Genomic DNA, 16,850 nt, shown 5'->3' on the forward strand with positions numbered 1-16,850 from the left:
GCAAGATTTCATTTCTTTTGATGGCTGCATAGTATTCCATTGTGTATATATACCACATCTTCTTGATCCATTCATCTGTTGATGGACATCTAGGTTCTTTCCATAGTTTGGCTATTGTGGACATTGCTGCTATACATACATACAATTCACTATATGATTTGCATTTGTCACTCAACATTGCTTGAGATTCATCTGTGTTGATGCATGTGTTTTATTTTATTCATTTTATGAATATAGCCTTATTTTTCATTCAGTAGATGGTGAGATGTGCTATAGATGGATGATAGGATGACTTCTCAGAAGAGCTAACTTAAAACACAGCACCTATGAATATTTTTGGACATTCAGTTGAATATTTATAGATTTCATTTAGGTGTACCTGGGAATAGGATAGGTAGACTAAAGGTATAAATGTCTTCAGCTTTACTGAATAAAGTCAAATTGTTTTCCAAAGTGGGGGTAACAATTCATACTCCTTCAATATTCTGAAAGTTCCCACTTCTCTAAATCCTTACAAACACTTAGTCTTGTCAGATTTTAAAATTCTAGACCATCTAGTGAGCATGAACTCACACTTCATTGAGGTTTTATTTGGTTTTAATAATTTCCTTTTAGCTTTATTTACTAAAGAGGTTTACTAAGTAAACATTTTTGTTTATTGAATATTACTATCCTTTTCTTATTTATTTGTAGGTGTTCTTTGTATATTCTTGTTACTGATCCTTTTATTGGCTATGTGTGCTATAAAAATCTTCTCTCACTTCGTGTGCTTTCCTTTTCTTTTATGCTACCTTTGGATAAAGATCAATTATTTATTTCAATGAAGTCAAATATCAGATCTTTTCTAGAAAAGGAAAGAGAAAGACTTAGTAACTTGATTTCAGTAATCATTTCACAATGTATATGTATGTTAAATCACGCTGTTGTACATCTTAAATATATACAATTTTATTTATCAAGTATACCTTGATAAAGCTGGGAAAAAACCCCAACAGACTCAGTAGCAGATGCTATTGGTGTCCTGCCCATACATTAGTGCTTACTGCAAAACATCTGTTACTCTACCTGAAGGCTGTGAAAGCAAACTTGGTTTCTATGCAGGGTAAGCACGAAGTCTCAGAGAGTTAATGCCCCTAAAACATCCTTCAAGAAATGAATGACAAGAAGCTAATGGATGAGTATCCTAGTCTCCTCACTGTTTGGTTGGGTTAACTACATGACATATTCTATATATACTTTTCAAACTACCTCCAATAAAAGTGACTATTATATTGTTGTTGTGGTGGTGGTTGTTTCCAGCTCAATGAGAACCATTATTATCATGAAATACAAAACCAAAAAGAGGAAAGCAAAATTAAAAAGTAAAGGTGAAATTTAAAAAAATGGAAAAATGCAAATTCATCCTTTTAAAATTCTTAATCTCTGTTTCTATAATTATCTTGTCATGGAGCAGGAAGATTTCAAAAGTCACTGCTGGTCTCTGGATCACACTTGGAGTGGCATGATTCTAAAACACAGTTATTGACAAGGTAATTTTCTTGATAACACACTAATATTGGCTTCCTTCCATCCATTACCACTCTTCATTACCAGACCACTTCCTAATCCAACTACTTGCATTTGAATCATTATCCCAGGGTTAGATAAACCTAAGCAAAAATAATAAACTCCAACAAAAAAAATATTATTTAAGAAATACTCTTAGGTCATAAGAATATTTTCTTAAATTATCTTCAAATAATTTTAAAATGATGACTTTTGTAAAATGTCTTTGACTCATTTATAATTGTGTTTTCATGTATGGTATGAGTCAGGGATCCAATTTCAATTCTTTTCCCTATCCTACCACCACTTAACGAAAAAGAAAAATTTATTTACTCAACTGATCTCCATGCTACCTTTGCCTTCCATCACATTTCCACCTACATATGGGTCTATTTCTAGGTTCTGTTTTGTTCACTTGTTCTATTAGACTATCCCACTATCAATACCACATCTTCCTAAGAAACAAAGATTTAGGAGTCTTAATATGTGGTGGAGCAAGGCCTGTAACTTTGTACTTCAGGTTCAGAACTCTCTTGGCTATTCTTTTTTTTTTTTTTTTTAAGATTTTATTTATCTATTTGTCAGAGAGAGAGAGAGAGACTGAGCATAAGCAGGGGGAACAGCAGGCAGAGGGAGAAGCAGGCTCCCCTCTGAGCAGAGAGCTGGATGTGGGGCTTGAACCCAGGACCCCAAGATCATGACCTGATCTGAAGGCAGACACTTAACCAACTGAGCCACCCAGGTGCCCCTCTCTTAGCTATTCTTGCCTTTTCTCTGGCATATACATTTTAGGGTGACCTTGGACATTTTTTTAAATATCTTGTTTCTGTATTGGAATGGCATGAACTATAGATCAAATGGGAATAATTTAGGTCTTTCTATATCATGTCTTGATAATATTGAGTTTTCCCACCCATAAACATAGCATATCTCTCATTTAGGTTTTCTTTAATCTCATTCAGTTCTTTATACAACACTTATATATACTCTACATCTTGAAATCTTATGTTAGGTTCATTCCTAAATACCCTATATTTTTATTGCTATTGTAAACAGTATCTTTAAAAACATACCACATACTTATTGGGTGATTAGAAAAGCAATTGGCTTTTAAATGCCAACTTTTGTCAAGCATGTTACATTCTCTTCCTAATTCTAATAATTTGTGTACAAATTTCTTTGGGTTATCTATGTAAATAGTCATACCATCACAGTTGATAATAGTTTTGTTCTTTTCCAATCTTTTAACTCTATTTAATTTTCCTGTCTTCAACCAGAGCCATCAATATGATATTTAGCGGAGATAATGGTAAGTATCTGTGTGCTTTCCAATGTTAAAGAAAATGATTTTATTATTTCATCCTCAACTATGATGTTTGAAGGTTTCTTAGTGTCCCTTTATCAGGATAAAAAGGTCCTTTTTATTCCTGGTATACAAGGATATTTTCTTTTTAAATCATGCTGAGTTTTAACTGATGCTTTTTTGTGCCTATTATAATAATGATACATTTTTGTCCCTCTCTGAGTTAATGTAGTGAATTATATTAATGGATCTACTAATGTTGAATCAATATTGATTTTCTAAAATAAGTTATTATTTTCCTAGTGTATACAGCAATGGATTGTCTGCTAATATTTTGTTTGTGGTATATGCATTTAATTTTTCTTTTTCTTATAATAAGCTTGTCTGGTTTTGATATTGAGATCACACTAAAGTCATAAAATGAAGAGTCAAGTGTTACTTCTTTTCTTGGTCTTTGAAGGTACATTTGTAAAACTGGAGATACCACTGCCTTGAGTGTCTGTACTTGTAAGACCATTCCAAACTGGTGTTTTCTTTGCTAGAAAAGTTTATTAAACTACTGATTCTATTTCTCCATTTGCTGTGAAATTATGTAAGTTTTGTGTGTAGGGGGGTGAGTGAAATTTTGGTTTATAGTTTGCCAATAATTTTTCCATGTCCCATAAGTGGTAAAATTTATCAGTATAAAAGGGTATTTAGTATCTTCATTTTATCCCTTTGTGAAATAAACACCACATAAGCATATAAAACAAATATTCATCTTATTAACTTATGAATAATCAATTTTATGCCCTCAAAAGATAGCCTTAACTTCATAATAATAATGAATCTTGCTTTTCATTAGAATTTTTATTTCCTAAATACATTCCTAAGCTAAATTCCTAAATACATACATCCCTAAGCTCTATAGGGTTTATTATTAAATAAAAATCCTAATATAGTAAATAGTGCTAAACTCTTACAAAGATCAGTCTGGGAGAACTAGCCTTTTTACATTATTGCCTTCCACTCCATTTATTGCCTTCCACTCCATTCTACCCCAGCATTTATTTCTATATTCTGGTGAGAATATGGATTAGTGTTTTATTCTGTTCTTAAATCTTGCTTCTTGCTGTAATGCTCAGGGGACATTTGCTTTGCATTATCAGATTAGTCCCCTTTAATAAAAATGAAAGCATATTTTCATCTGTCCAATAATCTTTCCTTATGCAACCTTACAAAAGGTAGAACGAGATGGTTTACTTTGGTGGGTCAAGATGTGTGTTGCTAGTGATTATCGGAGTCCCTGTTTCAAATATTTCTAACCCAGAGGGAAAGGGAAGAATTTAGATATACCCATCTATTACTTGGCCACAGAAGAGGTCTAGGTGCTTGAGGGTGGGGTGGGGAAGGTTTGAGAAGGAAAATAACCAGGTGGCAGGAAGCTCCTTGTCAGAGAGACAACAGTTTTGATATCTTTAAGGCAGTCTTAAGTCATCTGGAACACTGCCCCTACCTGTGACTGGAACATCTCTTCCCAAAGCTTCCCTTTCATTAAATCCTTTTCTTTTACCATATGCAGGCTTGGAGACAGAGAGCTCTCCTTCTCTACACTGTGGACTGATACATAAAGATGACATTTCCTGCTCTCCAAACCCTCACTCCATCCACTCCGAGCTCCATGAACTCACCCTTGCCTTCAGCCCTGGTCAGTCAAAGTTGGAGGGTCTCAATGCAGTTAGGCTTGGAAGCCTTTCCTCTTGGGCCCCCGGGGTGAGGAAGGGGCCTCTTTCAGTGAAGTTACTGCAAAGACATCTTTGCCCCATGGAGGTCCCCTTTCCTCAACACGGCATTGCATCCCTTCCTTTCGGCCTGGGGATGGCATCCTCTTCCAGTTCCCAGGGCAGGTTTAGTGGTGTTCTTCTCTCATTTCTTTGGGAAGGTAGTTTAAGAATCAGATTGCCACCTTGAATGGAAACTCACACTTTTGCCCTGTGGCCCCAAAAGGCAGCACTGTGTAATGACTAAGATCACAGGCTGAGCCAGACTGTCCTGTTCTTGCCATCTCGTTGTATAACCTGAAGCAAGTTGATTAACTTCTTTGTACCTCAGTTTCCTTCAAAGTGGGGGATAAAAATAGTCCCTACTTGATACGTCTTGTGGTGATTCAATATATCAGCATGTGTTAAGGACTGAGCAAAGAGCCTGGCACAAAGGTGGTATTAGTCTGTGTTTGCTCCTCCCCCAGTCCCATCACATTCCCTGAGAACTGCTCTAGTTGTATCCTGGAGAGCACCAATATGCTTTTCTGCAGAATCAGGATTATTCCTCTTTTCCTTGGTGTTCTTGCCCCTGTTCTTTCTGAATGGTGTTAGACTGTTCATCATAGAAGCCATATCCTTCCCAGAGCTCACTAAGTGTATTAAATAGCTTTCTTCAAGCATCTTCTGATTTCTGTGGTAAATAATTTTAAAATCTATTTTGTCTCTGAAGACTCGAGATTCATTCATTCAATAAGTTATTTACTGCATGCTTATTCTCTGCCTGGCACTGTTCTGGGTGCTTGAAAATAAGTCAAGCAGAGAAAGACAACTATCATATGATCTCCCTGATATGAGGAAGTGGTGATGCAACATGGAGGCTTAAGTGGGTAGAAGAATAAATGAAACAAGATGGGATTGGGAGGGAGACAAACCATAAGTGACTCTTAATCTCACAAAACAAACTGAGGGTTGCCGGGGGGAGGGGGTTTGGGAGAAGGGGGTGGGATGATGGACATTGGGGAGGGTATGTGATTTGGTGAGTGCTGTGAAGTGTGTAAACCTGGTGATTCACAGACCTGTACCCCTGGGGATAAAAATATATGTTTATAAAAAATAAAAAATTAAAAAAAAAAACACAGAAAAAAATGGCCTCCTTCATGTGCATTCTAGTTAGAGAAGACAGATACTAAAATGTATACTGAAATACACAGTACATCCAGTGATAAATGCTAATGAGAGACATGAAGCAGAGAAGAGGGACAGAGTGTGGTGCCTGAGGCTTCCAGTTGTTCATAGAAAGGTCAAGGAAGATCTCCTTGGCATTGACTTGAAACAGGTGTAGGGATCAGCCCTGTTTATTTGAGGGAGGATCATTCTTGCCAGCAGAAATGGCCCCCATAAAGGTGCTGAGGGAGGGACACAGTTGGCATATCTGAGGAGAACCATGACTAGATCTGTGTAGTAAGGCAGAGGCAGAAGGAGACGAGGCCAGACAGGGAAGCCATAGGTAGTTGTGGCCACATGGGACCCCGAGAGGCACTGTAAAGGATTAGGGCTTTTTATCTCAGTGACATGAGAAACTGCTGGAAGGTTTTGAGCAGAGGGGCGATGAGATGATTTGCCTCATAGTTAGTTTAACAAGATCATCCTGGCTTTTGTGCTGAGAAAAGAGTGTAGGAGCCAGAGCTGAAGCTGAATGATCATGTAAGAGAGTACTGTAATAATCCAGGTTGGACATCACAGTGGCTTGGACCAAAGAGTGAGGAGTAGAGTCTGTAAGCAATGGTCGAGATCATACTATTGATTGCAGGATAAGCCAAGAGAATGTGTTGATGGATGCTATGTAGGAAGTGGGCAGGGTTACTACTTCGCCCAATGCAAAAGGGTGCCAACCACAGAGAATCCATGTTGAAAGGTATTGAAGGGCTTTAGGTGTTATAAAAGTGAGCAATCAAGATTTTTGACTCAAGCCACTAATAAAAGGCAGTTGGCATTAATGGAGATGGAGAAGACTGTGGGAAGAATGCGTTCGGTGGTGGTTGAGGGATGATCAGGAGGTCAGCTCTGGATGTGTTTAATTCCAGAGACCGATTAGCAAACCAGTTGGATAGGCTGCACAGGCAGCTGGATAAATGAATTCGGAGGGCATAGGAGAGGTCCTGCCCCGAGATACCAATTGGGGAAACCATTAGTATATCATTGGATTGTAAAGCCAAGATATTAGAGGAAATAATTAGGAGGAGTCAGTGTGGATCAAGGGTCAGCAAACCATGGCTACAGCCATATTCAACCAGCTGCTTATTTTATCAATAAAATTTTATTGGAACCCCGCCCGGTGCCTACATTCATTCCCACAGTCAGAGTGAGATAGCTGAGATGGAGTTTACAGAGGTATACAGCTTCTTCCAAAATGGCCCCTTGCCCATGCCTAACAGAAATTTTGCAAAGATCCTTGCATTGGTTTCTTTCAAGTTACACCCCTTGGTTGAAATCTGCATTCCATGTCTGATACTGGCCCCGCACTGCTGAGTGTGGGCTCTCAGCAAAGGGTAAGTTGAGGGCTTTCCATATGACTTTCAGGTAGGACACTCTAAAGGGGTTGGTGGCATTATCACCCCATTTTGCAGATGGGTACACAACAGTGCTGAGTCCATGAGTAACAAACACTGCCTAACAATGCAGTGAATGGGGCCAGAATGGAACCTGCATTCTTCTGACTCCAAAGTATTTTCTGAATCGCCCTTTTTTCCATATTCTGATCAATGTGGGTTCAGAATGGCTAAAAAACCACCTCTGAGTGGCAAAGCCACGTCATCTCAGCCTGGCACCAAGGCTCTTTTGGCCACCGCACACTACTGTTTCACAGGTCAAGATGTCCTTCCAACAAAGCCCTCTTACTTTCTTTTGATTCTTCTGGGTCTTTTTATCCCCCTTCTCTCTCTCATTGTGAGAAGACTTCTTGGAGAAAGATTCTGCTTTCGTCTTATCTTCTAATTCTATGTTACTTTAGTCTTCTTTTTTTTTTCTTTATAATTCTTTAATGAGTCCACATATTTCCTTCCCACAATTTCATTTCTTCTTGTATCTAACAGCACAGAACTTTCCATCCTTCTGACAGAGTTCTACAACAAGGTTAATTACTTTATAATTTCATTCCCTTAAAAAAAAAAAAGGCGTACTAAAATTGCTAATTTTAACTGTGCTTCTTGTCAGTAGGTTCATGTAAATTCACTGTAATTAAACCAGATGTTTTCTTGTGCCTAAAAGTCAGGTGGTAATTTAAGGGAAATTTTCATTTCAACATAAAGGGGGACAGAGTGTAATCAAGGGAAGGTTTCTCCGCTCCTGTTTTTCTTTCTTCTTCCCGGTTTTGTATCTGGGAAGTGGGGCTGGTAGTAGTGAACTCTGCAGGCAGATGTGGGAATTGAGTCAGCTCACATGAAAGTGCAGAGCCCCACCGGGTCAGCAAAAGTGCCCATCCTGGTTCTTTTATCTAAGTCTTTTTTTTTTTTTTTTAATTTTTGGCCTCTCCATTCCAGGGGCCATATTTGTTGACTAGTTGGCTCATTATCAACAGACTCAGAACTAGCTTAAGAAAAATCTGAATAATTTGAAAATGGTTTAAAGGTCACCAGAACCTGTACGTGTGTCTGATGGAGACAAGACAGATTTCCCAGTCTTGCTGAAGTTGTTTGGTTTTGTTTTGTTTGTTTGTTTTTTTCTTTTTCTGGATGAATTTTTACATTTTAAGATGTTAAATACATCTTTTGTTTGTTTGTTTTTTCCTCCTGGAGAGAGAGTGCATGCAAGACCTGCGGCGGGGGTGTCGGGGGAGGGAACAGAGGATCTGAAGCAGGGGCCTGATCTCACAACTCTGAGATCATGACCTGAGCCGAAATCAGGAGTTGGGTGCTCAACTGACTAAGCCACCCAGGCGCCCCGCAAATGTATCTTTTTAATGGAACTTTGCAGGGGTGTATTTGTAAATGTTTCACAACCAGCTTCTCAGGAAAAACAAAACACCATCATGTTTGCCAGTATCCACAGTGTAAAGTCGCCAACGTGACAATTTTGAGCAATGAATATGGTATCACATAACTGAGAGGTAGGAAGACAGGCTAACGAGCAGCTCCGGCAAGCCAGGATGAGCTGCTTCTGAGTATAGACTGCTTGCATTACACATATCCTCCCCTTCTTAAACAGTGACTATAAGCAGGGCCCTGAGATGGGGGAAGAGGCATGGACTTTGATATCAGTCATTCACTCACCAAACAGTTAATGAGCACCTACTATGTGCTTGGCAGGCAATAAATATGTGTTTGTAATATGTACCTAAGTACACACATGCACACACACCATTTCAGATAATGATCAATGACATAGAAAAAGTAAAGCACGGACAGTGTTGGGGAGGTTTGGTAGGTTATAGGATTATCTAATAGATGGTCAGGGGAAAGAAATCATGGGTAAGATTTTTGGGTCTATTTACTGGCTCTGCCTCTTGCTGCTTGGAAGCCTGGGACAGGTTCCTTGAACTCTCCAAGCCTCAGAGTTCTCTGTCCTAAAACCATATAAATGCACCAGTGCGGCAGGATTTGGCGATTCCCTGCAGGAATGAAGGATACCAGCACCATGCCTAGGTCAACACGGGCATTCAAAAACCACAACTACATTTCTCCTTACCTTTTATAATATCTCAAGGTCATCTTTGTGAACCTCAAAAATGTACTGAGTTCTAGTTAAATGATGCTTTTAAGACCTGTTAAGTTAGGTATAGCTTTTTACCCTTCTACCAAATGACTCTGGACTGTTGCCTTGTTACTTACTGCCTTTTATACTTCTCTTCTCACTTCTCTCTTTGTTAGATTTTGTGTGCTGTTTGTTACTAAATGTGCGCCCCTCCTTAGCAACATGCAGCCTCCTTCTAGCTTCCTATCTGTATGGAACCAGATATTGAGACTTCTAGAAATGCACACAAAATACAGACACTCACTCCTGAGACAGGTCAGTCTTCCCTACGATGCAAGCCCATTTACCATATTCAATTAAGTAATGTGTGTATTATGCATCACTAATCATATCACATATAATTGTATTATTATATTGTGCACATATTATTAGTTATGATCAATTACATTTTATATACTTACTGTAAATTTTATGGGAGCCTAAAATTCCTTATTATAAAGTAGGAAAAACAATACTGTTTGCTTTCTCATATTTGGTGTTAAGATGAAGGAAGCTACATTGCTAGTGGACATGTAAAATGAGGGCACCTGCAATGGAATATTACTCAGCCATCAGGAAGGATGAATACCCAACTTTTGCGTCAACATGGATGGGACTGGAGGAGATTAGGCTGAGTGAAGTCAGTCAAGCAGAGAGAGTCAATTATCATATGGCTTCACTTACTTGTGGGACATAAGGAATAGCATGGACGACATTAGGGGAAGAGAAAAGTGAAGGGGGAGAAATCGGAGTGGGAGATGAACCATGAGAGACTACAGACTTCAGGAAACAAACTGAGGGTTTCAGAGGGGAGGGGACTGGGGGGAATGGGTTAGCCCAGTGATGGGTATTAAGGAGGGCACGCACTGCATGGAGCACTGGGTGTTACACACAAACAATGAATCATGGAACACTACATCAAAACTAATGATGAACTGTATGGTGACTAACATAACATAATTAAAAAAATAAAATGAGGTTGCCTGGGTGGCTCAGTCATTAAGCATCTGTCTTCGGCTTCGGTCATTATCCTAGGGTCCTGGGATCGAGCCCCACACCAGGCTCCTTGCTCACTGGGAAGCCAGTTTCTCCCTCTCCTCTCCTCATGTTCTCACTCTCTCTCTCTTTCTCAAATAAATAAATAAAGCCTTTAAAAAAAAAGGAAAATGTAAAATGAGTGTCTGTCAACATCTAACAAAACTGCATGTTTGCTTCTCTTTGGACCCCAGCAATCCCACTTGTAGGAATTTGCTGTGAAAATGCAACTGTACAAACATCAAACCATGGAAGCACGAGGCTATCTGCTCCAGTATTAGTTGTCATCACAAGTCACGGGAACAACCTCGGTGTCCACAGCACCCTGTCTGAATAATAAACTGTGATAGAGCCACATCATGAGTCCCGCGTAGCCAGCAGAAGAATGATACAAATCTGTACACACCGAGATGGGAGTGATTTCCAGAGTATATTGAAATGAACAAAGACGTGATGTGGCGCATATCTACTGAGCTATCTGTTGCATAAAAATAAGAGAAGGAGAAGTAATTTTTACTTTTTTTTGCAAAATGAACTATTGGAAAACTAGTATCTGAAATGAATAAAAACAGTGACCTTGTAGGCGTGGATGGGAACAGTGTGAGAGACCAAGATGGCGGTGCTACCTCCGAGGGTACTTTTTTTTTTAATGTAGTTTTGACTTTTGAACCACACAACTGCTTTGAATTTAAAAGCAATAAAATTAAATCAAAAGGGTGGGGGGAAGGAGGCAAACCTTAAAACTAAACAAACGAACCTAACTGGGTCTCACATTAATAATAAAATCGTACAGACTAAGCCTAAGCCTAAGCCTTTGAACATGGTATTTTGGCTGCTTATGGAGAGAAAAACTGAGAAGAAAATCTTTACCCTAACCTGTTAGCTTTCCTGTTTGGGGGGCGGGGGGTTGGTATTGTAATTCTGAAACGATTTTATAATGCATTGTAGGATGGAGCAAATGAAGAAACGTGCGGATGGTGAGAACCAGGGTTCTCTCAGTGGGAGGAAAGCGATCTATGCATGGAATGAGGGTGAGAGGTGATTTGAATGAGTACAACCTTGTGATTTAAAACAGATAAATCATATCCTTCCGTCCTCCCTACTTGAAGAGTCCAGAGGCAGCAACACTCCACCGATCAAGCTAAGATGTATATCTTCATGCCAAAATACCACTCCCCACTGAAAGCAACCAGAAATCCTCAGATAAGTGGCTGACTTCAGGTTTGGGGCAGAGATATTACAAGGGTGGTCTAGAATACTTTGTTATGGCAGAAGCAAGCAAGAGTAATGAGAACATGTCAAAAGAACCTAGGAGCCAACCCACTAGCCACAGATGAGACAATGCAAGCTTCGAAGAGAATTGTAAATAGTACTGGATTTTAATACAAATAGTCAAAAACAAATGATTTAAGAGTCAACAGGAATATTAAAAATGGGGAAGGGAATGGGAAAAGAAAACCCTTCTCTAAAGAAGAATGCTAATTAATACATGTAGAAGGATTGACAGATTTCAAATTCACCCTTTTAGGTGCCTGGGTGGCTCAGTAGGCGAAGTGTCTGCCTTCGGCTCAGGTCAAGATCCTGGGGTCCTGGGATCAAGCCCCCACATCGGGCTCCCCACTCAGCGGGGAGTCCACTTCTCCTTCTCCTGCCACTCAAGCTCTCTATCACTACCTCTGTCTCTCTCTCTCTCAGATAGATAAATAAAACAAAATTCACCCTTTCATAAACACCAATGTAGTAACCACTTAATTTTCAAGGAGGCTAAAACTTCTGGGTGAGAAGTTTGTGGGGGAATCAGGAACTCACCAGACCTCAAAGAACCACTGCACAGAGTAGCTGATCTACAAAGGGAAAAGGACCTTATTTACAGCAGAGAGATTTAAATCTGAGTGACCAAAGCAGCATGTCAGGGCCTCTCTGACATTATGTAACTCTAGATACAATGCAGTGAAAAATACACATCACCAGTCTATGTGGCGTTTTTGCCAAAAAGTCTCGTTTTCTGGTTTTGTCACGTAAAATCATGCTTAACATGATTGGAAATGTGAATGTGGATTATCTATTTGATTAATTTTTAATTCATGCTATGTTTCTTAGATGTCCTATAGTATCATGGCTGTGTAGGAGAACATCCTTACCTTCAGGTAACGTACGCCCTCAGAGAGCTAAGAAATCAGATGTTGGGGTTTCTGCAATTTACTTTCAAAGACTTAAAAATATTACATGTATTTTTATATGTGATAGCTCCATTTCAGACAGACCATACATAAACATGAGTAAGAAAATGGAGCACGGTGTTCACCAATGGTGAATCTAGGCCAGCGGTTCACAGGTCTTCTTTGCACTACTCTCAATCTTTCTATAGCTTGGAAACACCTCACAAGAAAATCTTGGGTAGGAGTTGTTGCGTATAACGGGCCCATTAATGCCTAGCATGGGGTAGGCGCACAGTAAACCTAAGTGGTAGCCAAAGTGAGACCATTATCAACATTGCATTTATGGTTCAAGGTCTCATACGTTCCATTTCATAATCGTGACTGCGGTCTAGGGAAAGGCAGAGAAGGAAGCACTGAATAAGTAAGCCACAGTTTTGTCTGAGTCATATGTGAAAAAAGAACAAATAAAGAACCCATTTAGTTTCCTAGCTGCTTCCCAACGGATGCAATGGAGCTCAGTGGCCATGAGCTTCTTTCGCCAGGGATGGATTACTTTGTAAGCCCTCAAAGGCACTGGGGCACTGAAATTGCCAATTCTACAAATTCCCCAGAAGACAATTTTGGAGCAGAGACAAAAGCAGCGTGAATCCAGGCAGCTCAGTCTGAGAGGCTGCTCTGTGGCTCCCTGAGGGGGGTTTCAGCTAATCCACTGGAGCCACGATCTGTCCTCAGCCTGCCCTTGAGGTGAATGAGTTCCCCGTCAACAGGAATGGTGCCCCTTTCCTTAATGGAAGTGGATCCCACCAGAGAGAGGGGCCTGTGCTCCTCGGCAATCTTCCCTGAACACCGCGGGTCCTCTCGCTGTGAGACAGAGGACTGCTGTCTTGGATGTGGGTGTTTTTAATATGATAATGTCCACATGTCTCTGCAGAGGAGGAATTGATGTTTTATTAATGGTGTTTAATTAAAGTTTAATTTCAAAGCATTGCTGCTCTCAAGTTATTTTGATAAAGACTTTGTGATTTTTTTCCCCTGCCTGGTGACCGGAAGGAGAAAGGGAGAGGTTGAGGCATGGCTTCAAGACGGGACTTGGGATTTGCTGTTGCACATGTAGGTAACCCTCCCAAAGCAGCCCGATGTCTGCAGAGCATCCTGGAGGAAGCACCCGGGGCTGCTCCCGCGCTAAACCCTAGCACTCCCGTGGACCCCTGAGTTTCCAGGCTGAGTTTCAACAGTGGCAGCTCCTCCCAAGAGGTCTCATAATCGCTTGCCATGGAACCACCCTTCCTGCCTTGGCTCCGCTTCTCAGATCACATGCTGACGGCGTCACCACAGCTTAAGAGTCTAGGTCAGATTTTCTCCAGCTGTTGGAGCGCATGTCTAGAGCTCTGGAGAGGTGTCCTAGGGCAGGCTGCTGGTTTCTGCCTTGCTTGTGCTCTAGGATCCTTTGTCAAGACATTTTTTTCTTCTGTGGCTTAATTCAAATGTGACAGCCACATTCATTGAAGACCTACAGTCTGCTGGACGTCATTCCAATTTCTTTTCTTTTTTTAATGATTTTATTGTTAAGTAATCTCTGCATCTAATGTGGGGCTTGAAGTTATAACCCCTTTGATCAACAATCACGTGCTCTACCCACTGAGTCAGCCAGGGGACCGCATTCCAAATTCTTTATATACCATCCCTTTCAGTGAGCATAACAACCTATCAGGGGGCCACTCTTTGGATCTGCATTTGCGAGGCAAGGAAACCGAGGCACGAAGGGGGTAAGAGGCTTGTCCCAGGTGTGCTGCTCCAGAGCTTGGCCTCTGTAGCTGCAAGTCCTTGTACCTGCTGGAGGGGGCGCTGTGCATCTCTGAAATGGCACAGCCCTCCAGGGAAAGGGCCACAGCTCCCGGGGTGCAGAGGGAAGCCCAGATCAGATGCCCAGTCCTCTGCTGGAGGTAGGATGAGAATGGATTCACAGGAAGCAAGGCACTCCGGTCACCTGACAAGGCTGATCCGGAGGAGAACTGTGCCCCCCAGAGGTCAGAGGTCCGCTGCAAGGCAGGAAGGTGGGGGGCCAAGGTGACAGAGGCTGGTGTCCACTGCAGTTACTGTCTACAGAAGCCGAGTCTGCAGGGACACTGTGAGGATGAAGTGAAAGGCTGGTCACGAAGGGTCTGCAGGTGGGTTGTGTAAAACTTCCAGTTGTTAAGACAGGATTTGGGGAAAGGCCAATGGGGGACAGGATGAGCAGAGGCGGGCACACTTTCCTCCTTCCCCTTAGGGGACTCCACAGGGGACGATGTGGGGCTGGACCCCAGCGGGGGCCATCACTCAGGGTCCTTGAACTTGTTTATGTGAAACAAGAGTGTTAGGTGGAATTGCCATGGAGAGGCTCTGCCTTGAGTTCTGTAGTCTGCCTGGGTCAAGTGGAGATGTGCCTCGGGTGGCTGACAAGGACAGCGTTCTGACCATTCTGTCCCATCCCTCCGTGGTGCTCCTCCACCTTGCATCTGCGTGTGCAGGCGGCCAACACTTCCTGAGCATTTCCTTGCCAAGTTTCCCTCTGCATCCCAGCCCTGACCACGATGACTGCTCCCTTCCTTGATCGGGGGAAAGAGTGATGCATGAGCTCCCTGAAGAGCTCTCCTGCTGACCAGGTCTCGCCCCCTTCGCTGGATATGGTCTGAAGTTGCACCTTATCCTCCTCCTCTTCCTTGTCCTGCCCTCACCTCCCTTCCTAGACTCCCTGGGGAAAGCTTCCTTAATCCATCACTGTACCTAAATCTATCCCTCCCAGTCTGATTCCAAAGACATAACTAAAGACGTCCCCACAAAGCCAGAGAGAGTATGGCTGGAAGGAAAACTGAAATACAGCCACTGAGAAGTGTTTTCTAGGTACATCCTAGAACCAGCAAATTCTGTCCTCCCAGAAATGAGATAACTGCTATGGTGGAGTTCCATGCAAAATGCACTGGGAGCCTGGGAGGGAATGCCCAAGTCAGCTCGGAGCAATCAGGGAAAGCTTCCTGGAGGAAGCAGCATGTGTGCTAAAACTTGTAGATGAAGAGAGCCTGTCTCACAGACATGGAGGGAGAGGCCATGGCAGCAGGAGAAACAGCATGGGCAAGGACAGAAGGTGGGGAAGTTATATGTTCTAGAAGTTACACGTGGTTCTGAAGTGTCTGAGTCTCAAGGTAGGGGGCACGCTGGGAGGTAAACTGCATGGAACTGACTCATCAGAACCTTGTGGGGGCCGGGAGTGGGGTGGGTCTGGGGAGATAAACTGAAGGGTCCCCAGGCTTATTTCAGGTCTTTATTTTGGTCTACTGGAAGCAGTTCACTGACATGGGGAACACAGAATGAGAAATCAGTATGGAAGGGGAGACTGGTTCATTTTTGGACATTTTGAGTTTGAGCTGCCTGTCGGACATCTGGGCCAGTACTTGGTTCTGGGTGCATCTGATGCCTGTGCTATGAAATTTACATGTATTTTTAAATTTTAACTCCTGCAGAATTCGGAGTGGTCTGACTCCCAGACTCAACGCACTGAAATGACATGATCCACAATGCCTCTCTGGGAGGTCCTGGTGTGGCTAAACACTGGACACAGAAGGGGCTACCAAGTGAGAAGAGGGGTGGGGGTGTGGATGGGGCAAATCGGAGTGTGAGTCTGAGTCTACCGGCACAGCGCTCCCTGGAGTTGTGCAATGCCCTTCATTAAAGACTCTGGCGAAGAGGCAGCTACAGAGGAGGAAATTAAAGATAGAGGAAGAAAGAAAACCGCATCACTGACAGGTGTGGCCCCTGGGACAGGTTCAGCATTGTCCATCCCCAACGAAGCACAACGCCCCCACCCCAACCCCCCGCCACTCACCGTCCTCCTCTGTCTGCACCACCAGCTCCTCGCTCTCCATCCGGCCCTCGGGGTTGGACAGCAGCAGCCGCAGCCGGATGGTCATGAAGGGGCGCAGGCCCCGCAAGGTGTAGTGGGAAGAGGTCTGAATGACCTCTTCGGCCTCGTACTGCTGCTGGTTGAACACGTACTGGTACTGCACAGTGAGGTTGTAGCTGTGGCAGCGGGTCACCGCGTAGCCGAACGGTTCCCACTGCAGGGTCAGCTGCCGCGCCCGGATGTCCACAATTTCCACGTTCTGCGGGCCGTGCACAGGGTCTGCAAGACACACAAGCAAAACACAGGGGTTCTGAGGACCGTTGGGAAGTGGGGTGGGGGGGCGTTCTCCCAAAACAGGGGGGACCGGCCCTCCAGACTTAGCTCAGCCACAGCCTTCATGACTATGGCCACAGAGAATATAATTTAATTAACATTTTTCTGTAAATCAAACTTTTTTT

At 42.4% G+C, this 16,850-nt stretch overlaps 1 protein-coding gene across 12 annotated transcripts in view; it reads right to left on the reverse strand.

Moving 5' to 3' along the window:
* PTPRT (protein tyrosine phosphatase receptor type T) overlaps positions 1-16,850 on the reverse strand; it is a 1,054,416-nt gene that overhangs the window by 397,826 nt on the left and 639,740 nt on the right. For all 12 annotated transcript variants that reach the window (XM_059407029.1, XM_059407023.1, XM_059407028.1 and 9 more), the window contains exon 8: positions 16,375-16,671. In XM_059407029.1, the coding sequence (XP_059263012.1) occupies positions 16,375-16,671 (297 nt within the window). The remainder of the gene's footprint in view (positions 1-16,374; positions 16,672-16,850) is intronic.

Source organism: Mustela nigripes, chromosome 7, assembly GCF_022355385.1.
Source record: "Mustela nigripes isolate SB6536 chromosome 7, MUSNIG.SB6536, whole genome shotgun sequence".
Lineage (NCBI taxonomy): Eukaryota > Metazoa > Chordata > Mammalia > Carnivora > Mustelidae > Mustela > Mustela nigripes.